Genomic DNA, 15,904 nt, shown 5'->3' with positions numbered 1-15,904 from the left:
CAAAAAACAGATCACCATGCAGCTTATCTTATTGTTTCTGTGTGGCTCAGATCTTTGGACTTGATCAGAGTGATGACAAATATAAAAGCAATGTCAACTAAAGCTCCCTGTCGCTGAAGCGCTTGTCATTCCTTCCCTCTGAGTGCCTCATTCTGCTTTGCCAAATCCACATAGGTCCAGATTTATCAGTGCTTTGATACACTTTACTCACATTACAGATATAAGACAAATTGCAAAATTAGAATGCCATGCATAAGATATCCTGTTAAAGCCCCTGTGTTATGTCTGATCTCTACGTTATAACCCTTTGACGCAGGTAAAATGTGTTTACAGTCACAGCCTGACACTATAGCCAGTCAGGACCTCAGTCAAAAATTTTTGGTGGTTACGTCAAATGACTTAATGAAGAATTTAATGTTAATCTCATGAGGTATTATGTGAGGCACAGAGAGCTTATCCAAGATCATGACAGTCACACATGTTCAGACAGCCGCAGTGTGGCTCAGAATGAACCCATAGGTCAGGTCAGGTCTGGGAGCATGCAGCAGTGCAATGCATCGCTGCTTGTGGATGACAACTACCCAGGCAGAGAACCGGTCCATTTTCACCTTTCAAAAAGGAAACATCTATCAGCCACATCCAGGTGAAACGTGGGGGTCGCCTTGGTTTTCTAGTTACTGGGGTCTTCCACGTGGATGCATCTGCATGATGGATTTGTGCCAATAGAAATATGACACATGGCCAAAATGTTACAACTGATGTTCCCTCACGATGCACCTACCATAGTACGCTTCATCTGAGTCTCTCTAAGTAGCTATTCACTTGGCAGTACCCAAGGATCCTCAGAAGTGGAAGAGACCCATTACCAAAGATATCTAGTCATTGTCTTAGGTCAATGCGTCTAAGTCTCACAAACGGTAAATAAATGGTAAATGGACTGCATTTATATAGCACTTTTCCATCTGCTTTACAATAATGCCTCACATTCACCCCAATGTGAGAGTGCTGCCATACAAGGTACTCAGTACACAACTAGGGAGCAATTAGGGGATTAAGGACCTTGCCCAAGGGCCCTTAGTGATTTTCCAGTCAGGCTGGGATTTGAACCGAGGATCCTCTGGTCTCAAGCCCAACACTTTAACCACTAGACCATCACCTCCCCATCACAACTATCCCCACTAGACCATCACAACTATACAGTAAGACAGGAAGCACCGGGACCCTGAAGACTTGGACGTTCAGACATGTCATCATGAGTTTAATAAACATGAGTCCACAATTTTTATTGGCTGTAGTAGTGTAACGGAAAACTCTACAGACATGTGAAACATGAATATTTCAGACTTCTGTAATTCAAGCGTTACAATCTATCGTACATCCCAGGTTGGGTATGTGACCTGTCATTTTAATGTGTCTGTCTTCCACCTCTGATCCCCAGTTAGTCCTAGCGCATACTTATGCACAGCTTGGTTTGACATTTCGGGTGTCTTGTTCTAAACCCTGATATAAAACCTTAATCTCATGCTAACCAAGCCAAATTCTTATCCTTAACATTTTAAGATTGCCTTGTGAGGTAACATCTTTTTGTGACTGGTCATAAATCACTGTGCAAGAGGACAGACTTCTGTCCCCAACAAAATACATATACACTTAAAGACACATTCAAACAAGCATTAACTCCAGCCATGTTAAGTATAACCTCAGTCAAGTAGACAATGTGTGAGGTGTAATTTCCTCACCAGTGTGGCCATGCAAACCGAACACTATCTGGCCCTGATATTATTGCACTATATATAGAAAATCCCTGTGACTGAGCTGGCTGTGCCAGATTCCAGGCACATTTACCCAGCCTGGATCAGCACCTGCTGCTAACTATAACTATCAACCCACCCTCCACAGCGTCACCCCAGCCCAGTTCATACAGTAAAACCAATGCCCAAACAAACCTCACCACCCTAGAGGAGAAAAAATACACAGGTTAGACTCAGTAAGTGGTTCGTCCCCTGATGCCTTCAGGGAGGGGCAGAAATTGAGATGACAGTTACACGATGAGATGTAAGATGCAACTCGGCTTTTTCTGTTCGCGTCTGTTATACGGACTTGCCTTTCTGAAGTTGTGGAGCCTCTGAGACTGAGCTGTGCAGTGCAACTCAGTTTTGGGATTAATCTTATGCACAGAGAGCATTTGAAGGTTTGGAGTGTGCTGTGGGTTTGGGATGTACTGGATGTAGGGATTTGCAACACCAGAACTCAATGCCCTTGGCAAAGTCATGTCATCAGGCAAAGGTACAGTAACAATCCTCCTGTTTTTGGATGTGTTCTGTACATATTGTGTGTGCGTTTGTCAAGTCTTATTAATTAAACTGAGGTTGTTTAGAGGAGTGCGTTACACCTACTTGTCTACATATGTGTTTCCATCTTAAATGAGGAGTCAATCTTTGACTGCAAAAGGAAAAGTATTTTGTTTTCAAGCTGTCCATCCAACTAGTCTTTTATTGAGTTACACATAACACTCAAAAAACTGATGCATTGCATGAACTCAATTCACTTATGATCAGGATTTTCATCCAATAAATACACTGTAAAAAAGAATAGTTGAGAATACTTCAAATTTGCAGGCAACAGTCTGTACTAAGACTTTTATGTCTTCGGCAAAACATAAAAGTCTTAGTGCAGACTGTTGCCTGCAAATTTGAAGTATTCTCAACTATTCTTTTTTTTACAGTGTATATGTATCCCCAACTCAAATAAATCATGTCTACATGAGATAATTTAGTTTAATTTAGTTGGGATGACTACATATATTTATTAGATGGAAATCCTGCCCATAATTGAACTGAGTTCATCGAATGAGTCATTTGTTTGTGTGATACACTCAAAAAATTGACTCATTGGATTGGATTCCATCTAATAAATATATGTATTCTCAACTCAAATAAAGCACATCCATGCAAGATAATTTAATTTAATTAAGTTGGGACAACTACATATATTTATTAGATGGAAATCCTGCTCATAACTGAATTGAGTTAATCAAATGAGTCATTTGTTTGCGTGATACACTCAAAAAACTGACTGATTACTGTTCTTTAATTACATTACATTTCAAATTTTTTCATCCTTTTTTGTCAAGGTGAAGATTAACATTTAAGATTGAAACCATTTTAATTGAAATCTAATATTTCTGTGCAGCAATGCTCATTTTAGAGTTTCACATGAATTTATAATTTGTGTATAAGATTAAAAACTCAGACCTGTTAAAACTTACTAAACAGTATTTTGGGGGGAATTGACATTTTGAACAAGTGGTGTTCATTAAATGTTGCTGGCAGTGTAAATGAATGAGCTATGCACCCTCCAGATGATCCTATCTTATTTCCAGTCTAGGAACTGAGCCCAGGACAGACTCGAGGAGCAGACTGGACTGGCCATAGTGGACATTTGGAGATTGTAGCCTAGCAATGGACAGCTGGACTCTCCAGGGGGACAGCTATTCCTTCACACGCAGTTCTCCCCGCACCTTTTCCCTCTGCCATCGTGACGGGACCCCTAACCACGTTGAAATTTTTGACATTATTAACATTCCTAATCAGCGCACTGCTATCTCCGAGACTACCTGCCTTTGTGACATTTTTGGAGACAGCTGTGAGTCACCATCTATTCCAACCAGCTCTACTACTGGGGCTTGTGTCCTTTCCCAGGGGGAGTTGGAGGGTGTAGGTACTGCATCACCTCTGGTTGATGATCTGAATGACTCCTCAGATTCTTACCACACAGCCCAAGGTTCCAGTGAAGGAGAAGAGCTTTTTGAATATTCAAGAGACAGGGTTCACAGCCTGATTTTAGAACCAAAAAGCAGTTCTCCATTGCCTCATCTTCATACAACTGGGGGATCATCTGAAATCCTCAATACTGATTGTAGTGAGAGAAGTCCCTCTTCTGGACATAACTGCCACAGGACTCTCAGTCCAGAGGGAAGCGTGTCACCCTTTGCTTCTTCCTCAGTTGGAGCAAGAAGTTCTCCATCATCACACAATCAAAGACAAGTTCACACAGAAGCTGAATCAAGGTGCGACACTCCAACATCCAAAAACGGACATATCAACTCCTCACCATCTTTAAATCAAAGTACCTCCCCTGGATCTAACTACATTACCACTACATCCTCCTCTGACTCTGTGTGCACGCAATCTTTACCTGACTTCAGAAAATCCCAAGTCTCACCTGAACCTAACAGCCTATTGTTTTATAAAAACAGAAGTCCCTCACCGGGGTATACACCAAAAGATTTTAGTCTAGATTTTATAACATCAACTTTTCAACCACGAGTTTTACCTCAAACTAACTTATCCTCATCCAGTAGTACAGATTTATCGTCCCAGTCAAGAGAAACATTGCTCTCTCCTGAGCTGAAGACTAGGTCTTACTCCCCTGACATTGGTGCTTCATCACCTTTTCCAGAGCTTAGAGGGAGGATCTCTCTACCTGACCTCTTCAGCAGAAGCACTATACCTGGTACAGTAGATTCATCCTGCACTCCTGAGTTGAACTCAGCTCTTTCCACTCCAGGAACAGACAGTACAACAGCTCCTGAGAGCAACAACACAAGGCTATTAACTGGCCCTGGGAGGGCCACGCCAACACCTACCCCACAATACACTCCTCCCTCACCTGTAGGTCCATTAGCCCGATCTTTGGATTTTGAGGAGAGTCCTGTCTCACCTGGCACGCTCAGTACTTCATCTTTGTCTGAGATAAGAAGTCCCTCTCCTAGCCCCTCACCACAAATAGCAGCTATCCTGCCCCAAAGTCCCTCTTTTAGCTCCTCAACCCAAATAGCAGATATTGTCTTGCCCAGACCTCCATCTTCTAGCCATTCACCTCAGCGAACATCTGGTATCCAACCCAAAACTCCCTCTTTGAGCCCCTCAACCCCAATATCAGATATTATCGTACCCAAATCTCCATCTCCTAGCCCTTCCCCTCAACTAACAGCTAGTATCCGACTCCAGACTCCCTCTTTGAGCCCTTCAACCTCAATATCAGATATTATTGTACCCGTATCTCCATCTCCTAGCCCTTCCCCTCAACTAACAGCAAGTATCCGACCCCAGACTCCCTCTTTGAGCCCCTCGACCCCAATATCAGATATTATCTTACCCGGACCTCCATCTCCTAGGCCTTCACTTCAACTAACAGCTAGTATCCGACCCAAAACTCCCTCTTTGAGTCCCTCAACCTCAATATCAGATATTATCGCACCTGGAACTCCATCTCCTAGCATCTCACCACAAATAATAGCTAATAGCCTACCCCAATCTCCCTCTTTTAGCCCCTCAATTCCTATATCAGATATTAACTCACCCAGAACTCCACCTCTTAGTCCTTCACCTCACCTAACTGCGAGTGTCCTACCACAGACTGTCTTTTTTAGCCCCTCAACCAAAGTAACAGATATTATCTTACCTGGAACTCCATCTCCGAGCATCTCACCACAAATAACAGCTAATATCATTCCCAAAACTCCCTCTTTAAGCCCCTCATCCCAGATAACAGATATCTTACACAGAACTCCATCTTCTAGCCCTTCACCTCGAATAACCAATTTCACCCCACCCAGAACTCCCTCTCCTCAGTCCTCAACTCAGATAAACCAAGATTTTACATCATCCACTGAATCCAGGGCTGAGGTGTCTTCATCTTTGGGAAATTATAGTTCATCCTCTTCACCTAACATTAGAAAGAACTACTCTCCAATAGAATCCTGTCACGGTAACACCACACCAGAAATCAGAATTACAACATCCTCACCTGAAGTCAGTAAGCAAGAGAAATCATCTGCAGTTGCATTAACAACTGACTCTTTAGATCAACACTCTGACTCAGGTTCATCCCGAAGCCTCACATCATCCCCGCATATCACAAGAATCTCATACTCTATCATTCAACCTGAGGACCGAGACACAGCCCTATTTCCTGAACTGTCCCGTTTCTCTGCCTCTGGACTGAAGAGGACAAGTACATCACCTGAAGCAAGAAGCACTACCCCAAGCAGAGACAGCAGCATACAAAGCAGCGTAGAAAAGTCCATCTGCAGACCACAAGACTCATCTCATATAACAGGCTTCTCAAGCTGTCTGCTGCCGCCTGAAGCATCTGTCTTGCACAAAGTCGAAATCCAAACACCTTCTCCTGTGCCAAGGCATCAAAGTCCATCTGACAGCTTCCAAAGTCCCTCACATCAACACAAAAGTAGAGACCTATCACCTGGTGCATCATCACCTGTTCAAAGGTATCATCAGCATTCTCCAACAACCTTCTCCACAGAATTTACCAACAGTTATAGACCATCAACTCTTCCTCTCTGTGACACATCAGAGATTGAGGAAGCTTCCCCTTTAACTGATACTGCAGAAATAGATTCTACCACAAATTTAGCAAAAGTCAAGTTGTCAACATCAACTGAATCACATGAAGGAGACAAATCTATTGTAGCTGAAAAGAAAAGTAGTTTCCCAGTGGTGTCAGTTCCTTCACCCCAATCGTCTTCGCCTTCTTTTGCTGACGAAAAAGTATTTGCTAATTCACAGACACAGCAAAGTGCAGAGAGAGACACGGCATTGATAACAACCCTTCAGAAAAACTCAACTTTAGCTTCCTTTTCTGAAGAGTATAATACTGACCCCAACTTTGTCCAAGAAGTCGCTCCGCTGAACAATTTCCATACTGAAACAGAATCTGAAAATCGCGTAGTCTTTGTTGAAGACAGAACCCCAAACAACTCACCTGCCTTCAAGGATACGTCAAACCTATCGGTACAGAGAGTAGACCCACAACCCCAGCTCAGTATGTATCCCTTAAACTCTGATATTAAAGAAAATAGCAGCTTATTAAAACCTGCATGTACATCTGAGCCTTTGAAACTACAGCCATCAGCCAAAGTTACACAGGAAAACAGAGACAAATCCATGAAGGAGATGGCTCACTATATAAACAGAAGAAAAAACCCCTCACCCCCACTCACCAGGTTTACACCTGTGCACATTATAGCCCCTGAAAAACCACACAGACAGTGGCAAAACAGACGCTGCAGCTCCCCTGAAATTCTAGGATCTTGTCAGCGTGATAATTTAAAGGAACTGGTGACAAATAGGGAAAGCCCCAGTGTTGCCCCCATTGACCGTAATAGCCAGGCGGAGTGGGTCAGGCAGTGGAAGCAATTGGAGATGGAGAGAGAAATGCAGCTGGATGAAAAGAAAGTGATAGGTAGAGAAAAGCAAAGCAGCAGAAACAGGGAGAGAGGGAGGAAGAGGGAGGAGCGGTCACCAGAAAAGAGGGCGGAGTGGCAGGAGGACACCAGTTACAGAGGGGAACAGGTTGAGCTGTCATTCAACGCCAGGAATAGAAGAGGCCCTGCGAGTCGACGTACAGCCCTCACAAGCAGCAACAACCACCACGGACTGCCAACAGCACATTCCTCTACAGAGAGTTTGCTTCCAACCAGACAGCTCCAGCAACAACAGAATTTGCCCAGAGCACAAATTTTCCAGCAAGACAACAGGAGCGGTGGTCCTAACAGGCGACTTCAGCTTTCTGCACCCCAGAACAAGAGCAACACTTGTGGACGCGGGGCCACAAACAGGCCTGCCCGGAGTTCAAGCTCCAGCATGGGAAGTGAGCTTGATGACACGGACAATGAAGTGAACTGGTTTACAGACGTGGCTTTCAGCAGCCTCTCGAGCTCTGAGGTAGATTACCTTGATGTTTACAACTCAAGCCATCGTTCATCAACCAACATTTCTCAGCCATCTACTCAAGAAAGCCCAGCTGGGGTGAATGCCGCCTGGCTAGCCTACGCTGACTTCAGAGGTTCTGCTCAAAAGCTGGACAATGATGATCTCCCAATTCAGCAAGTGTCTACATCCTACTCAGATGAACTAGATCCATCAAAGGGCTATGAGATGGGCAGCTTTGAGTGTGTGGATGTTGCTGTTGAAAGAGAAGACTGTAGGAAGGGGAAAAGAGGAGTGCCAAAAAGACAGATCCAACTGAAGAGGAAGAATATTGTCGAAGTGAAGCAAGATGAGACCAGTGACAGCAGTAGTCCTGGGATTCCTGTCATGGAGGATAGATCCTGCCTAGAAAGTCACTCAAGAGAGAGCTTTGTAAAACAACACTGTACACAAGTCTCCATGCAAGACTGCTACCATTCTGAGCCTGTGCCTGATCGGCAAAGTGATAGAGACTTTAGTCTCCAGAAATGTGCTTCTGAAGATGAGATGTGCACAAAGACCAAGATGGCCACGTGCTTCATCAAGAGCGTCTTGTCCAAGAAGATGCAAAGTGTTGACATGGAACCTAATGATCAGGAAGAAGAGGAGACAACTGCTGCTTCAGTGGCGGAAAACCCACTAAGTGAGACAACAATGACACGAAATCACTCGGATTATAGTGTTTCATCAGCAGTTTCATCTGCTCTTGCAGTGAGAGGAGATCCAAGAACAAAAAATGAAGCTGGAACAAAGAAAAGCAACAGAGAGAAATCCAGTGGCACACCACGTTCAAATGAGAACAGCAGAAGTTTGAATTTTTTACAGACTGACAGTGAAGATACTGAAGCTCAACTCAGCAATGCAACCTCAGTGCAACCCAAAGGGATGTCAGAACCAAGACTGCCATGTGACGGTCAATGTCTCCTCTCAAACCAGGTCCCCAGAACTGGAGTAAAAGGATCAGGTAACAGAAAACCATGGGAGGAAAATGATGGAGGTGACTTTGCAAATGCCGCTGTTGGGAACACAGGAGCTACTTTCTCCTCTGGAGCCGAAAGTCCTGAGAGCACAACAATAACCACTGAGGACAACAGACAGCTGCAACAGAATGAAACGAGGGTCGATGTGTTAAAAAAACAAGAGATTACCCTCAAACCAACTCCTGTCATGGAGAAAAAGAAGTCTTCCCTCACTGTATGTGTAACACCTGAGGCGCAAAATATGCCTGAGACACGGTGCAAAGTGGCTTCATCAGATGTTCCTTTCATAGAAAAAGCAGAAAGAGTGGACACCAGTACAAGTGTGGAAACAGAGAAAGAAGGTAACGAAAACAATAAAGTTAAGGCTCCCATCCACAAAGTCAGGGATGTTAGGCGGCTTGTAAAAAATACATATAATTTATCCTTTAAAGCTACCAGTGACTTAATGCAATCAAATGAGAATGAAGAAAAGTCAGAAAATGAACATAAGAGGGATGAAATAACACAAGAAGGGAGGGAAGACATCATGGAAGGAGACGAGGGAGTTTTGAGACTTGAGAATAAGCAATATCAAGGGGATGACATGTTCAGAGTGGAAAGTAAAGAGGAGGTGAAAGATACAAAGCCTCAAACATTATTGGCACCTCTGCAGAGGGGGATGCCTCTTTCTCGTCCCCAACCAATGCAAATAGAATGCAGAGCTGTTTGCCTGAAAGAAAACAAAAACAAAGTGACACCTAGCAAGCCAGACTCACAACACCTGGAAGACAAAATCATAGAGGAAAGCCAAGAACCAGAGAAAGTCTGTAATGCAAACACAGAGAACTCCACAACCGAGGATGCAGAAGTTGTCAAGGCATGTCACGAGGGTGTAAACAAGGAGGCAGAAGCAAAGGAGGCTGTAACAGATACCCATGAGGTACCAAAGAAGGACAAACCTGTGGTGGTTGGAAAAGAGAAAAAAACTCCCATGCTCGGAACCATTCCCAAACTCCCCAGTAAAGAAAGGGAGGTGTCCACTGCTGTGGTGTTGATAAGGGACGCATCCAGCAAAATGTTATGTCCACCTCAGGAGGACTTTCCCGCTCCACTCCCAGATCCAGCTCCTTCAGCTTCACCCGGGCCCACTTCCCTCTGTAATATGTCTGGCAGCAGTAGCCACTCAGTTTCTATGTTGTTAAAGGAGAAAGGCTACCAAGCTGACATTGGATCAGTGGTGGGAGATGGCCAGAATGCATCGGGAGGTAAAGAACTCTCAGGGAAGCATGTGAACTCTCTGGAGATCCCCCTTCAAACCAACTCATGTGCAGATGGAGGTCAGTTTGAGTCACAAAGAGAAAAGGAATTCTCCTCCTTGTCCACCACATCTGGCCCCACAACAGTGCCTGACAACACAGACATCTCTACAAAGACCAAAGAAGAGGAACCTGGAATGAAGCCTACGGTACAAGACACCGCAAAGCAAAAATATTCATCTCCAGTAAGGAAGGAGCAAACGCCACCTTTCACCAAACAAAAGGAGCTATCAGATTTTGAAGCAGTAAAAAGAATAGATCCAACTTTCCCTCCAAGATCCCCCGCTATACGTAAATTCAGACCTCGGGCAATTGAGGTTAAGTCCCTGTCTAAAGAAACGCAAAAAACTGAAATGTCAACAAATAACCCGGGGAACAAAAGACCCCAAAGCATAGAAGTTAAATCTGTCATTAAAAATGCTCAAAAGCCAGCTGTGCCACCCAAACCGAGTTCCAAATATAAACCTGCAGATGTTGGAGCAATGCCAAATGATGCACAGAGACCATCAGTGCCATCATCAAACGTAAAACCTCAAGGTGAGGAAAGAATGCAAACAATTGTAGTGTCTTCACCAACAATCTACAGAAAAATACCCAGTGAGTCTGCTTCAACGTCAAATTACACGCGAAAACTAGCTGTTTCCACAGTGTCCACCTGCAAACCCCCACCAAGTAAATCTTCTGGAAATCCCACTTCTGATATTTCAAACCAGTCAACAGCATCATCAGAGACAGAGGCATCTAATGACAAAGGTCAGCGGGAGCAGCGGGAGCAGCAGCAGCAGCAGCCCGAAGCCTCACTTGAGAGCTCTCAATGTGAGTCATCACCCCCAACCTTAGCAACAGCTTCAGCAGGGACTGATTTAACCTTAGCTCCAGGTCCAACTTCTGACTTGACATCAAATCAAGTACCTGGATCTTCCTCAGCTACAGTGAGCCAGATAAGCCATCCACCTGGTATTGATCAAAGTACCCAACAACAGAATCCTAGTGTGGCATACCCTCATGAACAACCTGTGCTGGTGACGTCTAACAATGCAAAGGAACCTGGTCCTGCATCCACAACATGTGCGCCGGGATATATACCTGTACAGCAGCCATACCACAGATCTTTGTCCAGCGAGCACTCCCAAAGGACAGATGAGCTGCATTTCTATGCCTCAGATGATCCACCGAGCTATGACGAAAGAGAAAGTTTCAGTCCCCTCACACTGCCAGATTTGACTTACAGGAGGTCACATAGGTATCAGCCCTCCACCCGCCGTCCTCCGTGTGCCTGCAACACTGGTCTCCCACCGCCTTCTCATCATCATCGCAGCCCCCGCAACCTCACCTCGCCTGCACCTCCACACTCTCCAGGCCATGTAATACCTTACCCAGTAGCCCATCTCCCTCTCCGGCCCCACCAATGCAGGTCTGATCCTCAGTCTTTAAGCTACCATAATAGCTCTCCTAAGTCTAACCCTCTTGGTCCAAGCCAACCACCAGGGGTGTACCAGCCATCTACCTGCCCTCCCCACTCTTCACTAATCCAGCCTTGCCATCCTGACCGTCCATTGCAACCACCCCAACATATGGACTCCCGGCGCCCCCTTCTCCACCATTCACCCCAACATCACCCCCCAGGTGTGGCTGGACCACCGTACAGTAACCCTGGTCATACCCACTCTCCTATCCTTTCTCCAATGGATCCCCAGTATCTGTGTGGTTCCCAGAGCCTCGGGACATCATGTGGTTCTGAGTATGGCGGTGATAGTGCGAGCCTGTACTCGGAGAGTAGCTATGGTCAGCCACCACGCAGAGTGCTTCTGGATCCTGAGACTGGGAAGTATTTTTACATCGAGATACCTGTGCAGCCACTGAGGAAAATGTTGTTTGATCCAGAGACTGGCCAGTATGTGGAAGTTCTCATTCCCCAACAGGCAATGTCCCACTCAGGCCTGTATCCTCCCTCAGCAGTGCCCTATCCACCTCTCCACAACCACAACATGTACACTTCCACTCCACAATTCATGCCATATGCTGCTCCCCCGCCCATAGCCCACCCCCAGGCTCAGCCTCAGCCGCCCCGTTATCCCGAGGCATCTGCGTCAACAACAGTGCACTCAAGCGGTGCTGGAGTCACGTATGGGACCCCACCTAGCCAGGGGTCAAGGCCAGAGCCCCAAAGCCATCCACCACTGGACCAGAATTACCTTGAGAATATGTATTATGTACCAACAGGGATGAATGCCAGCCCCAATCCCACCCCACCAGACTATTACCACAAACATCCCCCCAGTCTACCCCCAACAAGGGGGAAAAGGTCCTGAAATAGAGGACACAGACCGCCTTCCTGGAGCCTGTTGGGTTAAAAATACACAGCATATAAAGCGGCTGTCTAATGTTAGCCTGTAATGTTATTTGAGTTTTCATGTTTCAAGTGAAGACAACAGTTCTTTGGAAGCTGTTAATTTGCTGCTGCTTGCTCTGGAATGGGCTGCTTTGATCAAACAATATTATAATTCTGAAGTTCATGTATTAGGAAACACGAAGAAAGAAATCTTTTCAACAAGGCACTCTAGAGATCTTAAGATATTTGTAATTTTGCTTAAGAAGTATTACAATCATGCTTTCATCAACAGTGCTAAATGCACTATAAATCAAAACGTTTACAAATTTATTGGTGTGCAAATCTTAAAAGAAACCTTTAAAAATAAAGTCATGTTTGATTTTATTACTTTGTTTCTCCAATATTTGATGAGTGATTTTGTGAACAAGTACACCAATAAAATATGATACATATATCTTTTGTCTTTTTGATGTTTTTAAATGTTAAGTAATAAGAATAGGGAAATGTAAGATAGAGGACATCACATATTCCTGGATTTATTGACTTGCACAGTCATGTAACTGCATTGTTGACAAGCACTGAATATTTCCAGTAATGTATTATTTCTACCTAATAATCTTTTATATGAAATCTACTTGCTGGGCCTTGTTGTTTTTAAACCATGTGACTAAAATTAAATTTGTTCACAGTTGCATTGTATTCATAAAAATGCAAAACATAACCAAAACATCAAAAAAGCTTTTTCCCTTTGTTGTTCAATGTAATCCCAGGTGCATAATATAGTATAGTATAGTATAGTATATAGATAAATGTGCTGTTTAACTATATACAGTAAATGGAGTTCTCCGCTTCTAAGCTGATCAAAAGATTTTTAGAAACACATGATAATTTGTTGCTATCAAGCCTTGTTTGAGTTAAAGTGTGTTAAACTGTCCAACAGAGTTTTCATTCAGTTGTAAAGAATTTACTGTTGGATAACTGCAGCTTTGTTTGAAACCTCCTTCTGTTGTTCTTCTCCTTGCCTCTAGAGGGGGTACGCGGTATCTCACTACACAACAACTATACAACTATAACAGTTCAAACTGTGATCGTTCATTTATAAAGTTGCATTAATCTTCGTTTCAGTAGCCATCTGAGGTTATTAATACTTTATGTAGGTCTGCCACGTGTGTAGACGATAGAGAGAAACGAACTGCGTGATGTATCATTGTGACCACTCGAGGGCGCTGCACACCAACAATTAAAACTGTTTTTTGGTTTGTTTGTTTTCTGTGGTTTTGATTTATTTAATTTTATTTTTTTACTTGTTTATAATTTTTCTTTTGGTTTGTCTTGTCGCTGTTGTTCCAGAGATTTTTTTTAAGTACTTTGTAACAGTCGTCTGAAAAGCTGTATGCCGTGTTTATTATTATTATTATTATTTTATTATTATCGTTGTTAGTAGTAGTAATGGAAAAAGTAGCATCCTGAAACATTTTCCAAATTTGCAAAGCTTTTGTGAGAAGATTTGGTCAACACAAAACTTTACTGAGTTTACTGATATTCTAATTGAAACCTCACTCTGCTAAGTGAAACCAGAGTCTAATTTTGTTCAGCCAGATGGACAAAATTACTCTCTTTTCTTTGATGTGGATGGTAGTAAAATTAATGATAGGTCTGACTAGTAGCCATGTGGTGTGTGCATGTGTTTCTGTGGCCGCATACGCCTGACTGGCAAAACACTGTTTCATCTATCAGCGGTCACTCAGTGCCCCACATCTGGACGGGATATGGGGATATGACACCAAGAACACCTGGAAAGAAAGTGTCTATGTGATTTTAAGCAGTAACTGATTCACTGGTAGTCATCAATCCACATCTCTTCAATAAAAATCAGTTGGAACGCAGGTGCAGGTGAGTCTTCTTGGCACATTTATCACTTGTGGCCTGCATCTTAAACCCAGCGCAAAGCAGTGCACAGTGCAGGCGTCATTGCTTGTCACCAAATGCCAACCAGTGCATATGTCATTTTCACATCCTATCAGGCGTGGCACAAACCGGGTGGACACAAATACAATCTCATATGACTGATACAGTTCAAAAGGTTTAATAAGTGCAACAGGCAGGAGGTCAGTACATGGAGAATCCAGCAGCGAGGCAAAGGTAACAGAATGGCAAGTGGCTGAGACAATAAACAGGCACAGGTCAAAAAACACGGTATATAAGCTATCGAAGGCAAGGCAAAATCAAGGTAAAAAATGAGGCAGAGTCAGAATACAGGCAGGCAAAAACAGAGCAAGGTACAAAATCAACATTCTGGCAGTGAGCTGTGAGACAGTGAGGGCTTAAATAGGGAGCAGGTTAATCAAGATGTGATGAGGTGCAGGTGTGTGGAAGGCTCTGGAAGGGGGCATGGCCTGGGAAGACAAAAGTAAGAGCAAGAGAGTGCAGTAAGAAGAAAAGCAAAGCAGACTGGGGCAAAGATAATCAGTGACAGAAAAACTCAACAGTGAAAAATATGATGTGCTCAACAAACAATTATTAACGTGAACAAAACAAAGGGGAAAACTAGGAAATAGTCTAAAAAGCGGGAAACAAGAAGATCAATAATTATCATCCAAACTAGAACAGAACTTATACTGATTAAAGTATAAAAGTAAATATATATATATATATATATATATATATATATATATAATATAACCAATACTAAGATGATAACATAAGCTATAACTACACTGAAAATAAATGAACAAAACGACAAAACCAGAGACTACAGAATTATGCAATAAATTAAACAAAATAACTGATAAACAGAGAATGCAATAAATAACAAATAGAACATAATCCGAAACGAAACACTGAAGATAAATAATAACCAAAACCTCTGACTAAAGCATAATACAATAAATGTGACAAACAGAGCTAAACTAAGACTGAAGTAACTTAACGGACCAAAATTCAAAATTCAAAATTCAAATTTATTAATTTATATAGCGCCAATTCACGACAAAATCGTCTCAAGGCACTTCACAACATAAAAAACAATTAAAAATTTAAAACACAATAAAAACAACCATAAAAGAAAGACAGCAGTAAAAGAATAGAAGATTAAAAACACATCATAACACTAATGATAAAACAGGGAAAATAAATGAGTCTTTAAACGTGATTTAAAGGTCTCCACAGTGTCCGACTGCCAAATGTGTGCCGGCAGATCGTTCCACAGAGCTGGGGCACGATAGGAAAAAGCTCTGTGACCGGCAGACTTTTTATTCACCCTGGGAACACACAGAAGTCCTGCACCCTGAGAACGCAGGGCCCGAGCTGGTACATAGGGGCTTATCAAGTCAGCCAGATAGGGAGGTGCAAGTCCATGAACAATTTTATAAACTAAAATCAGTACTTTAAAATCCGATCTTGCAGAAACAGGAAGCCAGTGCAGGGACGCCAAGATTGGCGTAATGTGGTCAAACTTTCTGCTCCATGTCAAAAGTCTGGCAGCAGCATTCTGAACCAGTTGAAGACCCCTGATCCTGGACTGCG

The 15,904-nt window shown here is 43.2% G+C and overlaps 1 protein-coding gene across 1 annotated transcript; it reads left to right on the top strand.

The window, feature by feature from the left end:
• The first annotated feature begins 2,121 nt into the window (after nucleotides 1-2,121).
• Nucleotides 2,122-12,585, top strand: si:ch73-43g23.1. Its single transcript, XM_034181908.1, has 2 exons — nucleotides 2,122-2,286; nucleotides 3,383-12,585. The coding sequence occupies exon 2, from the start codon at nucleotides 3,462-3,464 to the stop codon at nucleotides 12,357-12,359; it is 8,898 nt and encodes a 2,965-aa protein (XP_034037799.1). The 5' UTR covers nucleotides 2,122-2,286; nucleotides 3,383-3,461; the 3' UTR covers nucleotides 12,360-12,585.
• Nucleotides 12,586-15,904: the final 3,319 nt, after the last annotated feature.

The sequence above is a fragment of the Thalassophryne amazonica genome, chromosome 11 (genome assembly GCF_902500255.1).
Source record: "Thalassophryne amazonica chromosome 11, fThaAma1.1, whole genome shotgun sequence".
Lineage (NCBI taxonomy): Eukaryota > Metazoa > Chordata > Actinopteri > Batrachoidiformes > Batrachoididae > Thalassophryne > Thalassophryne amazonica.
Note: the sequence above shows the minus strand (reverse complement) of the source record. Positions and strands in the feature narration are given on the sequence as shown.

Excerpts from the sequence above, each read along its gene's own strand:
- si:ch73-43g23.1 (XM_034181908.1), top strand. The coding sequence starts at position 3,462 with ATGGACAGCTGGACTCTCCAGGGGGACAGCTATTCCTTCACACGCAGT.